The sequence below is a fragment of the Mandrillus leucophaeus genome, unplaced genomic scaffold (genome assembly GCF_000951045.1).
Source record: "Mandrillus leucophaeus isolate KB7577 unplaced genomic scaffold, Mleu.le_1.0 Scaffold892, whole genome shotgun sequence".
Taxonomy (NCBI): domain Eukaryota; kingdom Metazoa; phylum Chordata; class Mammalia; order Primates; family Cercopithecidae; genus Mandrillus; species Mandrillus leucophaeus.
The window spans coordinates 685880-706035 of NW_012109719.1; the positions used below are offsets into that span (position 1 = coordinate 685880).

Here is a 20156-nt window from a genome sequence, read left to right on the forward strand (position 1 = left end):
ATTCATTCCCAATTTTTGCAGTTCAAAATTAACCTCAATACTCCTATTCTAGACATTTCTGATATCAACTTGAAGAAGAATGGAAAACTAGATTTTGATGGTAGTTTAAAAGTTGGGAATGGCCTTCAAGAGATTAGGCAGGTATGGGAGTCAGATGTAAGAACACTATGGAGGGAAATAGAAGAAGATAGCTTTATCTCCTTCAGTTTTTCCAGATGAGTCTTGAACTCCCCAACCACTTTTCTTTCTTTCTTCCCTTTTAACCATCTCCTGTATTTCCCATGCTCATTCCTGCTACTAAGCCTTTGGTTCTTGGGATATTTCCTACATGACTTGCCACATCTTCTTCTGAACCTATCCAAATGCTATTGGCCTTTGAGGTTCAGTGTAAGTTCCACTTCTTCTCTGAACCTTTCTTTGCCAACTCCAGTCCTGCTATTCTTTTCCACCCATAAACATACACCATAATATTTAGCAACACACTGGTATTTCTTTGACTCCTCAGAAACAGTCACCAGGTTGATATGCTCTTCACTCCTAAGCTTGCTGACCAGAGCTAAAAGGGATCTGAAGTTCTGTCTTTTCTGCTTCTCTGTTGCTTCTTGGCATTGGGCCTCCCTTATTTGTAGGTGCCCAGTTTTCTTTGCAGTTGCCCTTCCCCTAACCTGTACCTATTGCTGCCCTCCCTGTGGATAACATGTTTCAAGTTACCTATATCTTACTTTTAACCCACCCTACATCCAGTATATGTATCTAATTTAATCAACATTAAGGTGAGATGTACTGAAAGTTCTTTAACTCTTAGACATTTCTAAAAGTTGGATATTCATGCCAGTGTGGCAGGCAGGTAGGTCTTATCCCTACACCACCTTGACAAAAAGCCAGCCTTCAAAAGTGGAACAAAAAAGGAGAGTGTGGAGTCATTACTCCTTTACATTTGAGGAGGCTCCTGCTACTTTGCTTCCCCTCCCATAGACAATGATCTCCCTCCATTTCCCCTGGGAGCTTAAATTCCACTCTGTTCTTCCTTCCGACTGAATTCCGTAAAGAGGAAACCCCTTTCACAATATACAGGAGGATCTTGACCCTGAACAATGAATCTAGAAGTCTTTAGAAGGACTTCAAGGCAGTTTCATACTGCACCAACTTTCTACTTCATTCAGCACATTTTTGTTGAATATATACTACCTACTAAACATTGGAGATACAAAGGGAGACAAAAATAATCCCTGAGATTAAGTAAGGAGTTTATGGTGGTGGTGGGGTCAGGCAGTAAGAATTTACAAAAAAGTGGGATAAGTCTAAATTTAGAGGATGACAAGGTGCTACAGGAACACACAGAGAGGACACCTAGTTGTCTTGAGGATGTTAGATAAAGTATCTTAGAGGAAGCAATGGCTTGATGAAACCAAAGGTCGATGAGTTAGCTAGGGGAAAGTAGTTAGGAAAAAGGTATGTGCAAATGCTCAGAAAGAAATTGGCATATCCTGGGATCTGAAAGTGTAGTGTGGCCTGAATGGACCACAGTGTGAGGGAGATAATGTGAAAATAAGGTGAAGCAAGATTAGATCTAAATGGGCTTAAGGAATGTATTTCCTCCTCCTAGAAATGAATGCTTTGTTTGGCTGCTATACTAGTAACAGGAATTAGACACGTTTATTAAACCGCTTACCATTTAACTTGGTAAATCAAAGAACAATGATTTTTATGGGTATCAGTAAATATCTGTAATTAGATACGTGGTAGGCTTTCCTGTTCATATATAATGGTTATTCTCAGTGTTTAAAGAATTAAAGGGACACTGGTAATTACTAGTTTTAGAGTGAGCCATTTGGGAGATAATACCTTACCATTACAATAGTACCTTACCATTACCAATAGTAAAATAATATGAATAGTGAATAATATAGTGAAAACAGTTAGAAATAATTTAGCAATTTCTTAAAAACAATTGACCACCACGAAAAAAATTCACAATAAAACGGAGACTGGGAGTGTTTCGTTCAACTTTCAAACATGCTGCTATTGATTGGAAATGTAAGAAATGTTCATTTGTTTTGACAAAATGGAAAGCAACTGTACATTATTACTGGAAACTTTAGCTGAGGTCAACGTTGTAAATGTAAAAGACAATTTGTTAGAGAACAATTCAGTAGTATTGTTTTGCCTTGTCATGAAGAATTTTTGTGCTTCCACAGACAAAAATCTTGGATTGTTAGGTGAACGGTGGCAATGAAGTGGTTTTCAGAAGACTCAGTTTCTTCATCTACAAAAATGACAGAAGTGGGGCCGTCATTCTGCCAATAAGACATTCTGCCAATAAGTGGGGCTCCTTCTGCCAATAAGAGCATGAGATCTGCGCCTCTAATTTCTCTCAGGCACAAATAATGAGAACTTCATACCAATTCATCTATTATATGAAAGCTTTGTCCCTTGAGAATACTGGTGTATCTTTAGATATGTAATTTATCAAACTTCTTTGGGCAACCCATCTTCTTTACTTTTTTATTTTTTGGTCTTCTCTTTGTCAAATTTTTATGGAATAACTACATTCAGGTGTAGTAATACTAACGCAAAGCTCTGAAAATCACGAGACAATTCGTCGCTTCGAAACGCAGCCGGCAGCAGGCACTCGAGAAGACTAAGTGTGAGCTCCCGAGCACCCGTAGGTCGGATTCCGTGGATAAGGCACCGGAAGTGACCGCTTCTTGGCTGCTTCCTCTCCTGGAGTCCAAAGTCCAGCTGCTCCGCCGCGATATTCAGTAAACCACTGGGAGTCCGGCAGCATGGAGGCAGCGCGCCCTCCCGCGAATGCAGGGAAATTCGTGGTGGTCGGCGGCGGCATCGCGGGCGTCACTTGTGCGGAGCAGGTAGGGCGGTGCTCAGGCGGTTCCGCCTCTTTCCCCTACCCCAAAGCCGGTAGCGCTGAAGGCTTTCCTCCTACCCCCTCCCTTTTTCTTCTTCCGGGTTCCTCTTTTGCTGCGCGCTTTTCGCACTTATTGCTCCCAGATTTTAGAAACTGCTTGGTGGTCCTCGTATGGCCTCACTAGCTTTCTCTCAGGCGCAGGGAGGAGTGGGAGGCAAATTATTGCCGAGAAACCAAAGCTGGCAGATCTGTGCTCAGATCCTTGTAATATCAGAGCAGACATGAGGACTTCGTATTTACACAAAAAATTCAGGCGTCTTTTTTTTTTTTTCTTTTTATTTGAGACGGAGTCTTACTCTGTCGCCCAGCCTGGAGTGCAGTGGTGCGATCTTGGCTTAATGCAACCTTTGCCTCCCGGGTTCAAGCGATTCTTCTCTTGCGTCAGCCTCGCAAGTAGCTGGGATTACAGGCGCCCGCCACCACGTCCGGCTAATGTTTGTATTTTTAGTAGAGAAGAGTTTTCACCATGTTGGCCAGGCTGGTCTCGAACTCCTGGGCTCAAGCAGTCTGCCTGCTTCCGCCTAACAAAGTGCAGGCCTGAGCCACAGCGCCCGGCCCTCAGCCCCCTTTGTTAATTGTCATAGGTGACTGAGTTTAGTTTCCAGATAGTTGCCAAGTCTTTAGTGCACCTTAACTAATTAATAAAGAATCCCATACGTAAGTTTTCTATACTTCGAACTCCCACGATAGAAGATACTTTCATTTCTAGTAATGTTTTATAAAACAATCAGGAAGGATTATGTGCCTGTAGGGCATGCTTTCCTGTTGATACTGAATAGCCAGACCGTATATATTCATATACATGTGTGTATTCCAAAAAGTTCTAGATTATTTTGTTGATATAAACATGAGCAATCGCTGAAGTCATAAGAAATAGTACAAGAAACTGAAGTGTTTTCATTATTGGATGCGTATTTTTCATGTATTCACTAAGTAAGCATATATGATGCAGGCACCGTATTTAAGGGCTGAGTGTTCAACCGTGAACAGCATGGTATACCATACTAGGGACCCACAGCCTAGTGGAAGAGACAATGTTGTATGTCTATGCAAGAGATATCAACGGTTATCTTAGGGGTGCCTGTGGAGTAGGTAGGGAGTGAATTAGGGAAGAGGAATTTTTTTTAATCGAAGGAGGTATTTTTAAAATCTCATTTTGAGAGAATGAGTGAAAGTTCAAGTATTCAAGAAAAGAATGTCATCTCCAGTGGAAAAGCATGGATCATCAGCGAGCAGTAAAGCTTAAAGCATAGATCATAAGGAATCTTACAAATCATGCTAAGAACTTAAGAAGAATTTACAAGTAGTCAGATGTTTTTGAGCGGTGGAGTAACTTGATCGTGTGAAAAGGTTTGAAAGATGATTAGTTACAATGTATTTGTGGCAGAGGCAGCTGGTTTATACGTGAAACTGGGGAGCCAATTTGAAGGTGATTTGAGTAGTATAAAGAAGTTTCGAGGACCTCATCTAGCAATGGAAACAGGGAGATAAATTACAGAATATACGAAGGAAAGAAAGATGGAGAGAGTAATAATATTGCCAAATATAGAAAGTTCAAATAGAATGAGACTAAGAAGAATCCCATGGGTGTTGGGCACGATAGCTCACAGTTGTAATTTCAGAACTTTGGGAGACCAAGGTGAGAGGATTGCATGAGGCCAGGAGTTTGAAGCCAGGCCGGGCAACATGGCAAGATCCCGTCTCCATTAAAAACAAGAAAAGAAAAGAAAAGAAATAATCCCTTGGATTTTAAGGATTCATAGATACCTCAAACATGCTGTTTTAGTGATGTAGTAGGAATAGAAGCCAGATTATTGAGGGGGGTGGTGTGGAGGAACCAGACTTTGAGATAAGAAAATGCTTTCAGGCACAGAGTGAAGAAAGAGATTATAGCTAAAGGAAAATAATGAAACATTAACAAGTTATACCTCTAAATTTTGTTGAAGCTATTGTTAAAATGGCTTTATCATCCCACAATATGTACTGACTGGAAGAGGCAGAATAGGAGTGCTGAAGCATTGGGGAAAGTCAGACCAATATTCTAAGTGTTTAATATTGAGGGTTTGCTTTGATTTCATCCCATTGAAGACAAATGAAATATTATTTTAAGATAAATATAAGTTGGTTTAACTGTTAGTTAGGAAAATAGTTTATTCTAATTCTCTGCATTATAACTCTAAATTGGTATACAAAATAGTTGAAGTAAATAAAGGATACTTCTTTTTTTTTTTCTTTTTTTTTGAGACGGAGAGTCTTGCTGTGTTGCCCAGGCTGGAGTGCAGTGGCGTGATCTCGGCTCACTGCAAGCTCCGCCTCCCGGGTTTACGCCATTCTCCTGCCTCAGCCTCCCGAGTAGCTGGGACTACAGGCGTCCGCTACCACGCCTGGCTAATTTTTTATATTTTTTTAGTAGAGACGGGGTTTCACTGTGTTAACCAGGATGGTCTCGATCTCCTGACCTCGTGATCCGCCCACCTTGGCCTCCCAAAGTGCTGGGATTACAGGGTGAGCCACCGTGCCTGGCCATAAAGGATACTTCTTTATATCACTTTTCTTGTTCAGCAGTTCTTTGTTAGTGTTTGCTGTAAATATATTATTTTATCAGTATCAGAGTTTACCATTATTTACCATTGCCCTGTAGATAAGGACATGACAGGAGATAATGGAGACCTTTAGATGAGAAGCAGTGAGTTTTTAATTTTCTAGATTAATTACATTATTAAAGTTGCATCATCCTCAACCCCAAACCATATATGCCAGTACTTAATTCGTCCTAATTTTTTTTCTCTCTTTTTAAAAATAAGTTGGCTACTCAGTTTCCATCAGAAGATATTCTCTTGATAACAGCTTCTCCCGTTATTAAAGCAGTTACGAATTTCAAGCAGGTAAGAACCTTTGTATAACTTCTTAATATTAATTTGAAAAAATTGCAATTTAACTTGCATAGCATTAAGGTAACTATTTTTTTCTTTCTTAAAAATTGACAAGTACAATTATATGTTGTACAACATGATGTTTTGATATATGTATACATTGTGGAATGGCTAAGTCAAGCTATTTAAAATCTTTCCAATTTTGATGCCTTCTATTTCTTTCTCTTACCTAATTTAATTACTCTAGCTAGGACTTTAGTACTATGTTGAATGGAAGTGTTGAAGAGTGGGCATCCTTGTGTTGTTCTTGATCTTGGAAAAGCTCTCAGCTTTTCACCATTCAATATAGTATTAGCTATAGGCTTGTGTATGACCATTTTTATGTTGAGGTACATTCCTTCTATACCTAGTTGTTGGGCTTTTATTATGAAAAGATGTTTAATTTTGTTAAATTTTTTTTCTGTATCTGTAGAGATGGTCATGATTTTTGTCCTTTGTTCTGTTAATGTGGTATATCACATTTACTGATTTGCATATTTTAAGCCATGTTTGCATCCCTGAATAAATCCCCCTTGATTATGGCGAATTGATGATTTGTATTTTATTGTTGTTATTGTTTTGTTTTTTGTTTTTGTTTTTGTTTCTTTTTTGAGACGGAGTCTCGCTCTGTTGCCCAAGCTGGAGTCCAGTGGCGCAATCTTGACTCATTGCAAGCTCTGCCTCCCAGGTTTACACCACTCTCCTGCCTCAGCCTCCTGAGCAGCTGGGACTACAGGCGACCACCACGACGCCCGGCTACTTTTTTGTATTTTTTAGCAGAGATGGGGTTTCACCATACTAGCCAGGATGGTCTCGATCTCCTGACCTCACGATCCGCCCGCTTTTTTGTATTTTTTAGCAGAGATGGGGTTTCACCATACTAGCCAGGATGGTCTCGATCTCCTGACCTCACGATCCGCCCGCTTTTTTGTATTTTTTAGCAGAGATGGGGTTTCACCATACTAGCCAGGATGGTCTCGATCTCCTGACCTCACGATCCGCCCGCCTCGGCCTCCCAAAGTGTTGGGATTACAAGTGTGAGCCACCACACCTGGCGAATTGATTACTTTTAATATGTTGTTGAAATCAGTATGTTAGTATTTTGTTAAAGACTTTTGCATCTATGTGCATCAGGGATATTGACCTGTAATTTTTTTTCTTGTAGTATCCTTACCTGGCTTTTGTATTGGGTAATGCTAGCCTCATAAAATGAGTTTGGAAATTTTCCCTCCTCTTCAATTTTTTGGAAGAGTTTCAGAAAGCTAGGTATTAGTTCTTTAAATGTTTGACAGAATTCAACAGTGAAGTCATCAGGTCCTGGGTTTTTCTTTGATGGAAGACTTTTTATTGCTAATTTAATCCCCTTACTTATTACTGATCTGTTCAGATTTTCTGTTTCTTTGTGGTTTAATCTTGGTAGGCTGTATGTAGGTATGTATCCACTTCTTCTAGGTTGTCCAATTTGTTGGAATATAATTATTCCTAATAGTCTCTTATGATCCTTTGTATTTATGTTGTATCAGTTGTAAAGTGTCCTCTTTCATTTCTGATTTTATTTACTTGAGTCTTGTCTCTTTTTCAGTCTAGCTAAAGGTTTCTCAATTTTTTTGTATTTTCAAAATAACATCTTTTTGTTTTGTCGATCTTTTCTATTGTTTTTCTAGTCTCTACTTCATTTATTTCTGCTCTGCTCTTTGTTTCCTTCTTTTCTTTAATTTTGAGCTTAGTTTGTTCTTAGTTTTCTAGTTCCTTGAGATGTAACCTTAAGTTGTTTACTTGGTATCTTTCTTTTTTGATATAAGTGATTATTGCTGTAAACTTTGCTCTTAGAACTGCTTTTGCTGAATCTTGTAAGTTTTGGTATGTTGTGTCTTCATTTTAATTAGTTTCAAGATATTTTTAATTAAAAAAATTCTTTCTTGACCCGCTGGTTCTTTAGGAGAATGTTGTTTAATTTCTAAATATTTGTGAATTTTCTGAAATTTCTCCTGTTACTAATTTCTAGTTTTATATAATTGTGGTAGGGAAAACGTGCTTGATATGATTTCATCCTTGTATTTGTTAAGACTTGTTTTGTGACCTATTGTGATTTATCGAATGTTCCATGTGCGCTTGAAGAGGATGTGTACTCTGCTGCTAAGTGAAATATTCTGTATGTATCTGTTAAATCCATTAGTTCACATCCAGTGTTTTATTTCCAATAATCTTTTCATTGTTGAAAGTGGGGTACTGAAATTCCCTACTCTTTTATTTTTTGAGACAGAGTCTCGCTGTGTCACCAAGGCTGGAGTGCAGTGGTGCAATCTTGGCTTACTGCAACCTCCATCTCCCAGATTCAAGTGATTCTCCTGCCTCAGCCTCTCGAGTTGCTGGGACTACAGGTGTGTGCCACCATGCCTAGCTAATTTTTTTTTGTATTTTTGTTAGAGGTGGGGTTTCACCATGTTGGCCAGGGTGGTCTTGAACTCCTGACCTCAAGTGATCCGCATCCCTTGGCCTCTGAAAGTGCTGGGATTACAGGTGTGAGCCACCGTGCCCAGCCACTCCTACTCTTTTTATACTGCAATCTGTGTCTCTCTTCATATCAGTTAATATTTGCTTTATTATTTAGGTGCTCTGATGTTAGGTGCATATATATTTACAGTTGTTATATCTTCATAATGAATTGTTCTCTTTACCATTTTGTAATGACCTTTTTTGTTTCATTTTACAGTTTTTTACAAATGGTTATTTTATCTGGTACAGTTACATCCACTCTCTTGTTTTCTCTTTGCGTGAAATATCTTTTTCTCTCCTTTTCCTTTTCCTGTGTGTCTTTACAGGTGAAGTAAATTTCTTGTAGGTAACATGTAGTTAGATCTTGTTTGTTTATTCATTCAACCACTGTTTCTTTCACTTGAGAATTAGTCCATTGATAGTCAAGGTAATTGTTGATAGGTAAAGACTTACTGCTGCCTTTTTTTGTTAATTGTTTTCTAGTTGTTTTGCAAATCTATATTCCTTTTTTCTTTCTTCCTGTCTTCCTTCTAATTAAATTATTGGTATCCTACTTGAATACCTAATTACTAATTGGTATCCTTTCCTTTCAGTTTGAAGAGCTCCCTTTAGCATTTCTCTAGTGGTAGCTTGGATTCCTTAATCTTTTTGTATTTAGTGTATGTTTTTGATTTGTGGTTATCATAAGGCTTATGTAAAACAATTATAACGGATTTTTTTTTTTTTTGAGACGGAGTCTCACTCTGTCGCTAGGGCTGGAGTGCAGTGGCCAGAGATCAGCTTACTGCAAGCTCCTCCTCCCGGGTTTACACCACTCTCCTGCCTCAGCCTCCTGAGTAGCTGGGACTACAGGCATCCGCCACCTCGCCCTGCTAGTTTTTTTTTTTTGGTATTTTTTAGTAGAGACGGGGTTTCCCTGTGTTAGTCAGGATGGTCTCGATCTCCTGACCTCGTGATCCACCCGTCTCGGCCTCCCAAAGTGCTGGGATTACAGGCTTGAGCCACCGCGCCTGGCTATAATGGATATTTTAAGCTGAAAACTACTTAACTATGACCACATAAAGTAACTCTACACTTTTACGCTACTCCTCTGCCACATTTTATGTTTTTGATACCACAATTTACCTCATATTATATATCCCTTAAATTATTGAAGCTCTTGTTATATTTATTAGTTTCGTCTTTAATAGTTTTGTGTAAGCCAAATATATAAGTGGCTTACACACCACCATTACAGTTTTAGAGTTTTCTCAGTTTGACTGTGTAGTTACTTTTACCAGTTAATTTTTATATTTTCACATGTTTTCATGTTACTAACTAGTGTCCTTTTCTTTCAGTTTGAAAAACTCCCTGTAGCATTTCTTGTAAGACAAGTCTGGTGGTGAAGAACCCCCTCAGCTTTTATTTGTCTGTGAAAGTCCTTATCTCACTTTCATTTCTGAAGGACAGCTTTGCCAAGTACTGTATTTTTAGTTGGCAGTTTTGTTTTTTGTTCCTTCAGCACTTTGAATATATGATTTGTGTTAGGCCTTTCTTGCATTGCTATAAAGAAATACCTGAGGCTGGGTGATTTATAGAGAATAGAGGTTTAATTGGCTCATAGTGCTACATGCTGTATGGGAAGCATGGTGCCAGGATTCTGCTCAGCTTCTAATAAAGCCTCAGGAAGCTTACAGTCATGGTGGAAGGCGAAGAGAGTAGATGTATCGCATGGTGAGAGCAGGAGCAAAGGAGAGAGTGTGAGGGGAGGTGCCACACATGTATAAACAACCAAGTCTCGCAAGAACTCATTATCGCAAGGACGGCATCAAGCCATGAGGCATCTGCTCCCGTGATTTAGCATTCTCCCACCTCCAACACTGGGGATTACATTTCAACATGAGATTTGGCACGGACAGATGTCCAAATCATGTTATTTTTTCATTTTGTCCTGGCCTGTAAGGTTTCTCCTGAGAAATCTGCTGTTAGCCTTTTGGAGACTCTCTTATTGTGATTTGCTTTTCTCTTTCTGCTGTAATGGCCCTCTCCTTGTTTTTGATTTTTGACAGTTTAATTATAATATGTCTTGGTGTAGCCTTATTTGGATTGAATCTGATTAGAGACTTTTGACCTTCTGGTTCCTGGATATTTATATCTTTCTCCAGATTCGGAAAGTTTTTTATTGTTATTTCTTTAAATACACTTTCTACTCCTTTGTCTCTCTCTTCTCCTTCTATAACTCCTATAACTCAAAGATTTGCTTCTTTCATGCCATCTTTTAAATTCCATATTTTTACATTCTTTTCATTCTTTTTTCTTCTTCGTTTTTGACTGTGTATTTTCAAATAATCTGTCTTTAGATTCACGGATTTTTTCTTCTGTGTGATCAGTTCTTTTGTTGACATAGTCTGTTGCATTTTTTTGTTTGTTTGTTTCATCCATTGCATTTTTCATTGCCAGAATTTCTGCTTTATTTTTTAATAACTTGTCTTTTTAAATTTTTTGTTTTGGTTGCTTATTGTTTTCCTGATTTAATTGAATTGTTTGTAACTTCTTGAAGTTCCTTCAGCTTCTTTAAACAATTATTTTGAATTCTTTGTCAGGCAGTGGTTTTTTGTGTGTGTGTTCTTTTAGTGGCATGTCTTCTTGGTTTATCATGTTTCTTGTTGCCATTTCTTTCTGTTCTTTTGGTGGCATGGCTTCTTGGTTTATCATGTTTCTTGTTGCCATATGTTGATGTTTGCACATTTGATGACACACTCACTGTTTTCACAAGTATGGGCTAGTTTTGCTATACACATCTAGATGTGTATAAGAGACAGGTCCGCCCCCTCGCCCTGCTAGTTTTTTGTTTTTTTTTTTTTAGTAGAGACGGGGTTTCCCTGTGTTAGTCAGGATGGTCTCGATCTCCTGACCTCGTGATCCACCCGTCTCGGCCTCCCAAAGTGCTGGGATTACAGGCTTGAGCCACCGCGCCTGGCTATAATGGATATTTTAAGCTGAAAACTACTTAACTATGACCACATAAAGTAACTCTACACTTTTACGCTACTCCTCTGCCACATTTTATGTTTTTGATACCACAATTTACCTCATATTATATATCCCTTAAATTATTGAAGCTCTTGTTATATTTATTAGTTTCGTCTTTAATAGTTTTGTGTAAGCCAAATATATAAGTGGCTTACACACCACCATTACAGTTTTAGAGTTTTCTCAGTTTGACTGTGTAGTTACTTTTACCAGTTAATTTTTATATTTTCACATGTTTTCATGTTACTAACTAGTGTCCTTTTCTTTCAGTTTGAAAAACTCCCTGTAGCATTTCTTGTAAGACAAGTCTGGTGGTGAAGAACCCCCTCAGCTTTTATTTGTCTGTGAAAGTCCTTATCTCACTTTCATTTCTGAAGGACAGCTTTGCCAAGTACTGTATTTTTAGTTGGCAGTTTTGTTTTTTGTTCCTTCAGCACTTTGAATATATGATTTGTGTTAGGCCTTTCTTGCATTGCTATAAAGAAATACCTGAGGCTGGGTGATTTATAGAGAATAGAGGTTTAATTGGCTCATAGTGCTACATGCTGTATGGGAAGCATGGTGCCAGGATTCTGCTCAGCTTCTAATAAAGCCTCAGGAAGCTTACAGTCATGGTGGAAGGCGAAGAGAGTAGATGTATCGCATGGTGAGAGCAGGAGCAAAGGAGAGAGTGTGAGGGGAGGTGCCACACATGTATAAACAACCAAGTCTCGCAAGAACTCATTATCGCAAGGACGGCATCAAGCCATGAGGCATCTGCTCCCGTGATTTAGCATTCTCCCACCTCCAACACTGGGGATTACATTTCAACATGAGATTTGGCACGGACAGATGTCCAAATCATGTTATTTTTTCATTTTGTCCTGGCCTGTAAGGTTTCTCCTGAGAAATCTGCTGTTAGCCTTTTGGAGACTCTCTTATTGTGATTTGCTTTTCTCTTTCTGCTGTAATGGCCCTCTCCTTGTTTTTGATTTTTGACAGTTTAATTATAATATGTCTTGGTGTAGCCTTATTTGGATTGAATCTGATTAGAGACTTTTGACCTTCTGGTTCCTGGATATTTATATCTTTCTCCAGATTCGGAAAGTTTTTTATTGTTATTTCTTTAAATACACTTTCTACTCCTTTGTCTCTCTCTTCTCCTTCTATAACTCCTATAACTCAAAGATTTGCTTCTTTCATGCCATCTTTTAAATTCCATATTTTTACATTCTTTTCATTCTTTTTTCTTCTTCGTTTTTGACTGTGTATTTTCAAATAATCTGTCTTTAGATTCACGGATTTTTTCTTCTGTGTGATCAGTTCTTTTGTTGACATAGTCTGTTGCATTTTTTTGTTTGTTTGTTTCATCCATTGCATTTTTCATTGCCAGAATTTCTGCTTTATTTTTTAATAACTTGTCTTTTTAAATTTTTTGTTTTGGTTGCTTATTGTTTTCCTGATTTAATTGAATTGTTTGTAACTTCTTGAAGTTCCTTCAGCTTCTTTAAACAATTATTTTGAATTCTTTGTCAGGCAGTGGTTTTTTGTGTGTGTGTTCTTTTAGTGGCATGTCTTCGTGGTTTATCATGTTTCTTGTTGCCATTTCTTTCTGTTCTTTTGGTGGCATGGCTTCTTGGTTTATCATGTTTCTTGTTGCCATATGTTGATGTTTGCACATTTGATGACACACTCACTGTTTTCACAAGTATGGGCTAGTTTTGCTGTGGAAAGACCTTCCCCTATGGGGAGGGCTGCTTGTTGGATAGGATGTAGCAGTACTGGCACCAGTGAGGATCCATGCAGCTCTGTCAGCTGAGTTAATTGTTGAAGATTGCAGGGATCCTCAGCATCCAACTCTGGATGTCTGCAGTGGTAGTGAGGGTTGTTGGGGTTTTCATTGTCGGTGGCGGCTAAGAGTCTCCCAATCACAAGGAAGTTGTGGCTTAGGGGATCCCAAGTGGCACTGAGTCTGCCTTCAGGTTCAGTGGCAGCAGCACTGGTGTCTGATAAGTGGTGCCTATGGAGCAGTGATAGAGCTGAGACCCAAAACCCAGGCATACATGGAGGAACAAAAGCTCTGGGATCTGGGACAGTAATGACATTGTTGCCTAGAGTGCAAGTACCCATACTGCTGTATTGGTAATAGAATGTGAGGTGAGGATGCTTGTGAAGCAGCCAGGGAAACCAGGAATGGGAACACAGGTGTGCTCAAAGTTATAGCAGCTTCATTGTCAGGGAAGGGCCTTGCTTTCAACTGTGGCTGAGCCAGTGCCTGGATTTCAGACATGTGCAGTGAGGCTTGGTTGCAGGGCCCAAAGTGCAAACTAGCTTACTATGGTGATGGCTCTGGTGTCTGAGATGTAGGTGGGCCCAGTGCAGGCCATAGACCCTGGGTCTGATGTGTGGGATTGGGATTGGGACACTATGGGGTTGAGAGATGAAGTGACTCCTTTCCCAAAGCATCTTGACATTGGCCACTTCTTTGTGAAGACAAGCTGTGCCGCCATGTCTCCCTCTCTGGGGTTCCCTGGCCAGAATGGTGGTTGGATCCGTCACAGTAGCAAGGAATGCCAGTTTCCTCTGCAGTGCAGGCCACCATGGACCACAGTGCTCCCCACCATGTGACTGATACTGATAGCCTCTGCCTTTCTTTGCTCCTAGCCATTTCCTGGTTTCTCAGGTGTGCCAGGGTCATTATTGATTCTTATGATGTGGCTGTTCTCCATTTTCTTGCTCCACTGTGTTGCTGCAGATTGTTTAATGGGCCCTTGAGCCCTCTTTGGGCTATTTTGGCTTGTGAATAGTTGTCTGTATTTGTTTTGTTGTTTTTTTTTTAATGGGGGAATGAAGGCTGCTATCTCCTACTTAGCCATCTTGATGACAATACCGCCATGCATTCTGGAGTGTTCTAATTGTTTAAAATTACAAATATTCTTTTGACAGTCATTTGAAAAAACCTCGAGTTGAGAATTATTCACATAGAATACCGAAAGCTCCCAGAATTATACTGAATTTTTAGTCTTCTATTCTTTTTCTCCATTTTCCTTCCACTTAGAATTACTTTTGAGAAAGTTGCCAATAAAAATTTTCCAGGAAAGATGCTCTGCAAATCTAAAATGGATACAAATATACGTGTAGATATTTTTTATAAATATGGTTGGGGTGTGTGTATGTGTGTTTACAAATCAGAAAAGTACTTCCAAGCCAAGTTTATACTTACAGATAATTGGTGTTTCAGATATGTAATAAGCATCTCGGAATACTTTGTATTCCATTAATTTATATTCACATTATAATAGGAATCTAAGAACAGTGGGGTCATAGTATAGAAAAGCCATCTCCAAACTTTTTTGATCCTGTAGCTCAACTGTTAAAACGTTTTGCCTTGACATCCCAATATATGTATACTAATAAGTTATATGCGTGAGCTACAGAACTACAATTATAAATATTATAAAGCCTATGCAAAATAAAATTTATAAAATGGCAAAAAACGTAGGTTCTGTCTTTCTTCCCACCCTTCAGTGAAGACTACTACCATAACCCTTCATTTAATACGATGTTTCTTGTAATATCCTGATAATGGAATATAATTTTCTCATATTGTAAACCTGTAAGACCAAGGGTAGTTTAGTGGCATATACCATGTTGTCCCTGTATAACCTAAGCAGAGATACATATGATATCTTACTAGTTAGGTATAGCCAAAGAATTAAGGAGTTTGGGAGAAATAGAGGAAAAATTATAGCTATTAATCTTTAAAAGGTAAAAGTACATATTTAATGACAGGCTGAGACTGTATACATAAGAGAAAGATGGATAGCTAGGTCCCATAATTATCTTTCCAGAAGACCTAATTCAGTATAATAATCCAAGAGTTGTGAGACTTGAATTCAGTTTTTGCCAGTTTTGTAAGTTATGCACGATAGAAGGAAAAAACTTGGTTTCTAGGCCTCTTATTTACTGGTCAGGTAGCCTTGGAAGAGCTCTGTAAACTGCTTCTCCTGTAGTATTAATACTTTCCTTGCTTACTTCACAGGGTTGAGAGCTTAAATGTGCCAATAACAAATATACAAATATCAGCTATTCTGTGTACAGCAGTAGGAAATGGCATTATCTTTATGATTTATTGAGTACCTATATTATAAGCCAGTGTTCTAGGCACATAAGATACAGAGATTAAAAGTATAGAACATAACACCAAAAAGTCACTAGTGCTTATCCTGAGGGATTATGGATGAGATTTGCAGAGGGATAAAGAGAGACTTTAACATTTACTCTCTATTATGTATTGTTTGTTTAGTGTTACAAAGAGCATGATTCATGACTTGTATAATTTTTAAAGGAGAAAAAAGATTACTACTGATAATTCATATTTATTAAGTGCTTACCATGCACCAAGTAGTCTTCTAAAGGTTTCAAATATATGATCCTTAAATAATCCTAGAAGTAGGTTCTTACATAATTTGTAAGACCGTAGAGGGGTCACGAGACCAAAAGGTTTGAGAACTGTCAAGGCCATGCAGTAAGATTTCCATGCAGTTTTTAAGGAGCAGCTGAGGTTGAATATCAATCTGTAAGGCTGTGTGGTCTTTCTGCAGCAAACGGGGCTTAGGACTAGAGCAAGTAGATAATTTATAGGGTTGGGGATTTTCAGGTTAACAGTTTAGGATAAGAGAGCAAGGAAGTGAAGGATTTAGGGAAAAGGTGAAATGATTCACAACTGAACTTTAACTGGACAGAAAGGATAGTGAGTCTAGAAGAATACTGATGGTTTTATAGAACAGGAAGGAAGAGTGCAAAGACTAGATGACCATAAGGTCTGCTAGTAAATAGAAAGTGAAAGCTTGAAGGATAAGGAAATAAATAAGCTGTTTGACTAAACTGTAGAAATGTAAGTGGTGTTACCCCTCATTTTACAGGTCAGTTCTCATTTTATTAGCAGGGAAACTATGGCTTATAACACCTGACTTGCCCAGGAGCGGCCAAGCAAATATTTAAGTCTCTAAATGCTGAATCTAGTCCTCTTTCCACTCTATATAGTGCAGTTGGCTAACTTTTTTGTTTTACAAACACAAAATAGTGTATAAAAGCAAAGTATTTTTATTATTTAAGTTCTTGAAAGAAAATACTTTAAAAATATACATTTTTAATATCTTTGATCTGTACAGATTTCTAAAATATTGGAAGAATTTGATGTTGAAGAACAATCAAGTACTATGTTAGAAAAACGCTTTCCCAACATTAAGGTTATAGAATCTGGAGTAAAGCAACTGAAGAGTGAAGAACACGTAAGATAATTGTTTTCTTAATAACATTTTCCATTATTGAATCTTGATGAGGTTTTGCCTGCCTTCTTTTCACTCCAGCTCTACCACCACCACCACCATTTAAGTTTTTAATATGTAAAGTTTAGTGACATTGATTTCTAGGATTATTAGAAAAAATACAGTTTTTGTAAGTTTATTGGAATTATATAATTAGATTTGGGATTTTAGTCTTCACATTTCAAATTACATTAATGTTTATAAAGTGTCCACTGTGTTCTGGTTACTGCATTAGGTGCTGGGATGCAGTAGGGATAATACGAGGTGTCTGCTCCTAGGAACTGTCAGTGTCAAAGGGAATATGAACATGCGTACAATAATTATATTGATATAAAAAAACACAGTCATATAAAAAACACAGTCACTGAAATACTATCAAAGCTCTGATATCAGGGATTTAGGAAGACTTCACAGAGAGAGTAAACTGAGCTGGGTATTAACAGATGAGTGAAATTAAGAGTTCGCCAGGTGGAAAGGGGCATTTCAGGAAGAGGAGGTTGAATGTACAAAGACCCAAAGAAAGGAAAAGAAATATGAAGAATAGAGATGTCAAAGGGATTAGGGTATAGTTAAGTAAAGGAGATTGGCAATCAAGGCTAGAAGCTAAGTAAATAAGATCCTGAAGGGTTTTTAATGTCATACCCTAAGAAGTTGAGTTTGTTTTATATTTGGGAGAAATTGTAAGGTGATTTTAAGAGCTGGGGCATCAATAATAAAATTGATTTTTTTTTTTCTAAGGAAGATGGATCTGATAGGAGTGTTGAGAATGAACAAGTGGCCAGTAGCCAACCGAATTAGAAGGTGGTTATGATAGTCAAATATTATGTAAAGGGTCAGGAAATTATGTACAGGCTCACACCTATAATCCCAGCACTTTGGGAGGCCAAGGCAGGTGGATGGCTTTAGCCTAGAAGTTCTACTCTAGCCTGGGCAATATAGCAAAAACCCATATCTACAAAAAACATACAAAAAATTAATCAGGCATGGTGGCGTGCACTTGTGGTCCCAGCTACTTGGGAGACCGAGGTGGGAAGATCACCTGAGCCTGGGAGTTCAAGGCTGCAGTTAGCTGTGATTGTGCCACTGCACTCCAGCCTGGGCAACAGAGTGAGACTCTGTCTCAAAAAGAATAAACAATTTTTTAAAAAATTGATTTGAAAAATGATGTAAGGCCTGAACTGAGACAGGGACAATGTAGTTGTAAAAAATATCCAAGATTTGAGTGAGATTTCTACTATAAATTCAGCAGGACTCAGTAATCCTTTGCATGAGAATGAAGAAGGCAGTCTCAGGAAAGGATGTAGTTAGATGATTTACAGTATCCTCAGATGAGCTTTAGGCAAGATAAGAAGTAGGTTTGTAGTTGTTTGTATAAGGCAGTTCTAATTTATGAGGTCTAACCCATAAATTAGAGATGTGTTTTATCTCCTTTAGGGATAAAACACATACCACATTTGAAACACAAGTAATTTGAGAGAAAAAAGTAAAAGTACTGAATTTTATCAGGAAACAAGAAAAAATCTGAATCCCCAAACCAGATAAGTTTCTAATACTTACAGTGGTATTACATATTCCAAGTAATATCGTTGTCAATTTATTTTGTATTTGAGGTGGGCTCTCACAATATGCTAAATGTGTTGTGAGGGAATTTATGTGTTAGGGCATTTGAATGAATCAGAATGCCTCCCATTACCATTTGAAAAATATCCCACATGCAGTGCATGTCTGCCTTCTTTTATCCATTGTCCTTTACATTTTTTTTTTCAACAGTTTATTATAATTTCTTTTATTTAACAATCTAAGAAGTTCGCAGCCATCAGCAGTTCTAGTGCTATATTTCAGGTGCAGTTGGGAGTTTGGGAACTTGGTGGCGCTGTTAGTGTAGCGAACTTTGTATGTAAAATACATGCATACTTTTGATAGCACATGTGAAGGTATCTCTCTAAAATTGACCTCATTGGTTTCATTCTCAGCAAACTGACCTGGGCCACTCATGGCTTTTATCGTGTCTGATGTTAATGCATGTTCCCTTTTTACCATAAATTCATGGTCATCAGATGATATCAATTTCACATACTTGGCATCAGGGCCTTAACAGCCACCACAGGTTTTCTCTTCTCCATCCATTTTTTTTTTTTTCTTAAGACGGAGTCTTGTTTTGTTGCCCAGGCTGGAGTGCAGTGGTGCAATCTCAACTTACTGCAAGCTATGCCTCCCAGGTTCACGCCATTTTCCTGCCTCAGCCTCCCAAGTAGCTGGGACTACAGGCGTCCTCCACCACGCCCAGCTAATTTTTTGTATTTTTAGTAAAGACGGGGTTTCACTGTGTTAGCCAGGATGGTCTGGATCTTCTGACCTCATGATACGCCTGTCTCGGCCTCTCAAAGTGCTGGGATTACAGGTGTGAGTCACTGCGGCTGGCCCCTCTCCATCCATCTTGTTTATATGAAACGCTACTGTGCTTCCCCAGGAACTTCAGTAGTTTCCCGGTGAGGCGAGGATGCAGAGTTGTCACTCACTTCCGTCTAGAGAAGTGTCCTTTACATATTTTAGTGAATTAGAGATAGTATGTTTTACTTCTACATCTCCTGGCAAAAATTTAGCAGTATGGAAAGAGTTTTTGTGTGTGTTTGTGCTGTTTGTTTTTACAGCAGCTAAATGCAAATTATTTTTTAAGTTTTGTCAGTGCCTATAATTAACTTTTGTTCTTGTCAGATAGAATTCTAATGAGATTATCTGAAAGAAGACTTGTATAAAATTTCTATATGGCTTATGCTTATGCTGGATTACTGGTTTTATGTGTTTGTTTTGCAACTAAAGAGTTAATTTGGGTTATAAATGTCTCGTTGGTTATTAAGTGCTATGATACAGTTTGCCAAGGTTTGTAAATCAAATAATTGGCACAAACATGAGCACTTAAATCATTCAAACAAAGTTGAACATCTCTCGTAGTATCATGCGTTATGTTTAAATGTTTTCTAAAGGCTACTATTTATATGTAGTTTTTCATTCAGTATTAAAGAACAAAAGCACTAGATCTCTGATATGTAGTTTTAGACCCATTTATTTTATTAAAAATTAATATAAATTTAAAGCCAATATATGCTAGGATTGAAGATTATCATGTTCTTTACTTATACTAAAGTATACCCCAAAAGCATTTTGTTTGCTAGTGAAGTCATTATTTTTACTTAAGAATATAAATACTGCTTTTTTTTTAATAGCACTTCCTAGTCTTTTTAGATTAAGAAGATATACCGTAACTTCTTGCACCACTCACTGCGTTTCTGTACTCATAATAGATACGAAGGTATGATATGGTTAGAATTACTAGGTCGTCTTACAGTAACTTCCCTTGAGATCAGAAATCTTCATCAAGGCCTGTCACAGGTGTAATGAGAAAGCTTAATTAAAAAATGTCTTGAAGTTTTGTTTTTAATCTGGGGTCAACATACCTTTTCAACCAACATGGGATTCCCTGAAGTTCAATGTAAAACTTTG

The 20156-nt window shown here is 38.1% G+C and overlaps 1 protein-coding gene across 1 annotated transcript in view; it reads left to right on the forward strand.

The window, feature by feature from the left end:
* Window positions 1–2649: 2649 nt before the first annotated feature.
* PYROXD1 (pyridine nucleotide-disulphide oxidoreductase domain 1) overlaps window positions 2650–20156 on the forward strand; it is a 41885-nt gene continuing 24378 nt past the window's right edge. The window contains exons 1-3 of the mRNA XM_011969476.1: window positions 2650–2870; window positions 5731–5811; window positions 16500–16619. Of these exons, the coding sequence (XP_011824866.1) occupies window positions 2787–2870; window positions 5731–5811; window positions 16500–16619 (285 nt within the window). The 5' untranslated portion in view covers window positions 2650–2786. The remainder of the gene's footprint in view (window positions 2871–5730; window positions 5812–16499; window positions 16620–20156) is intronic.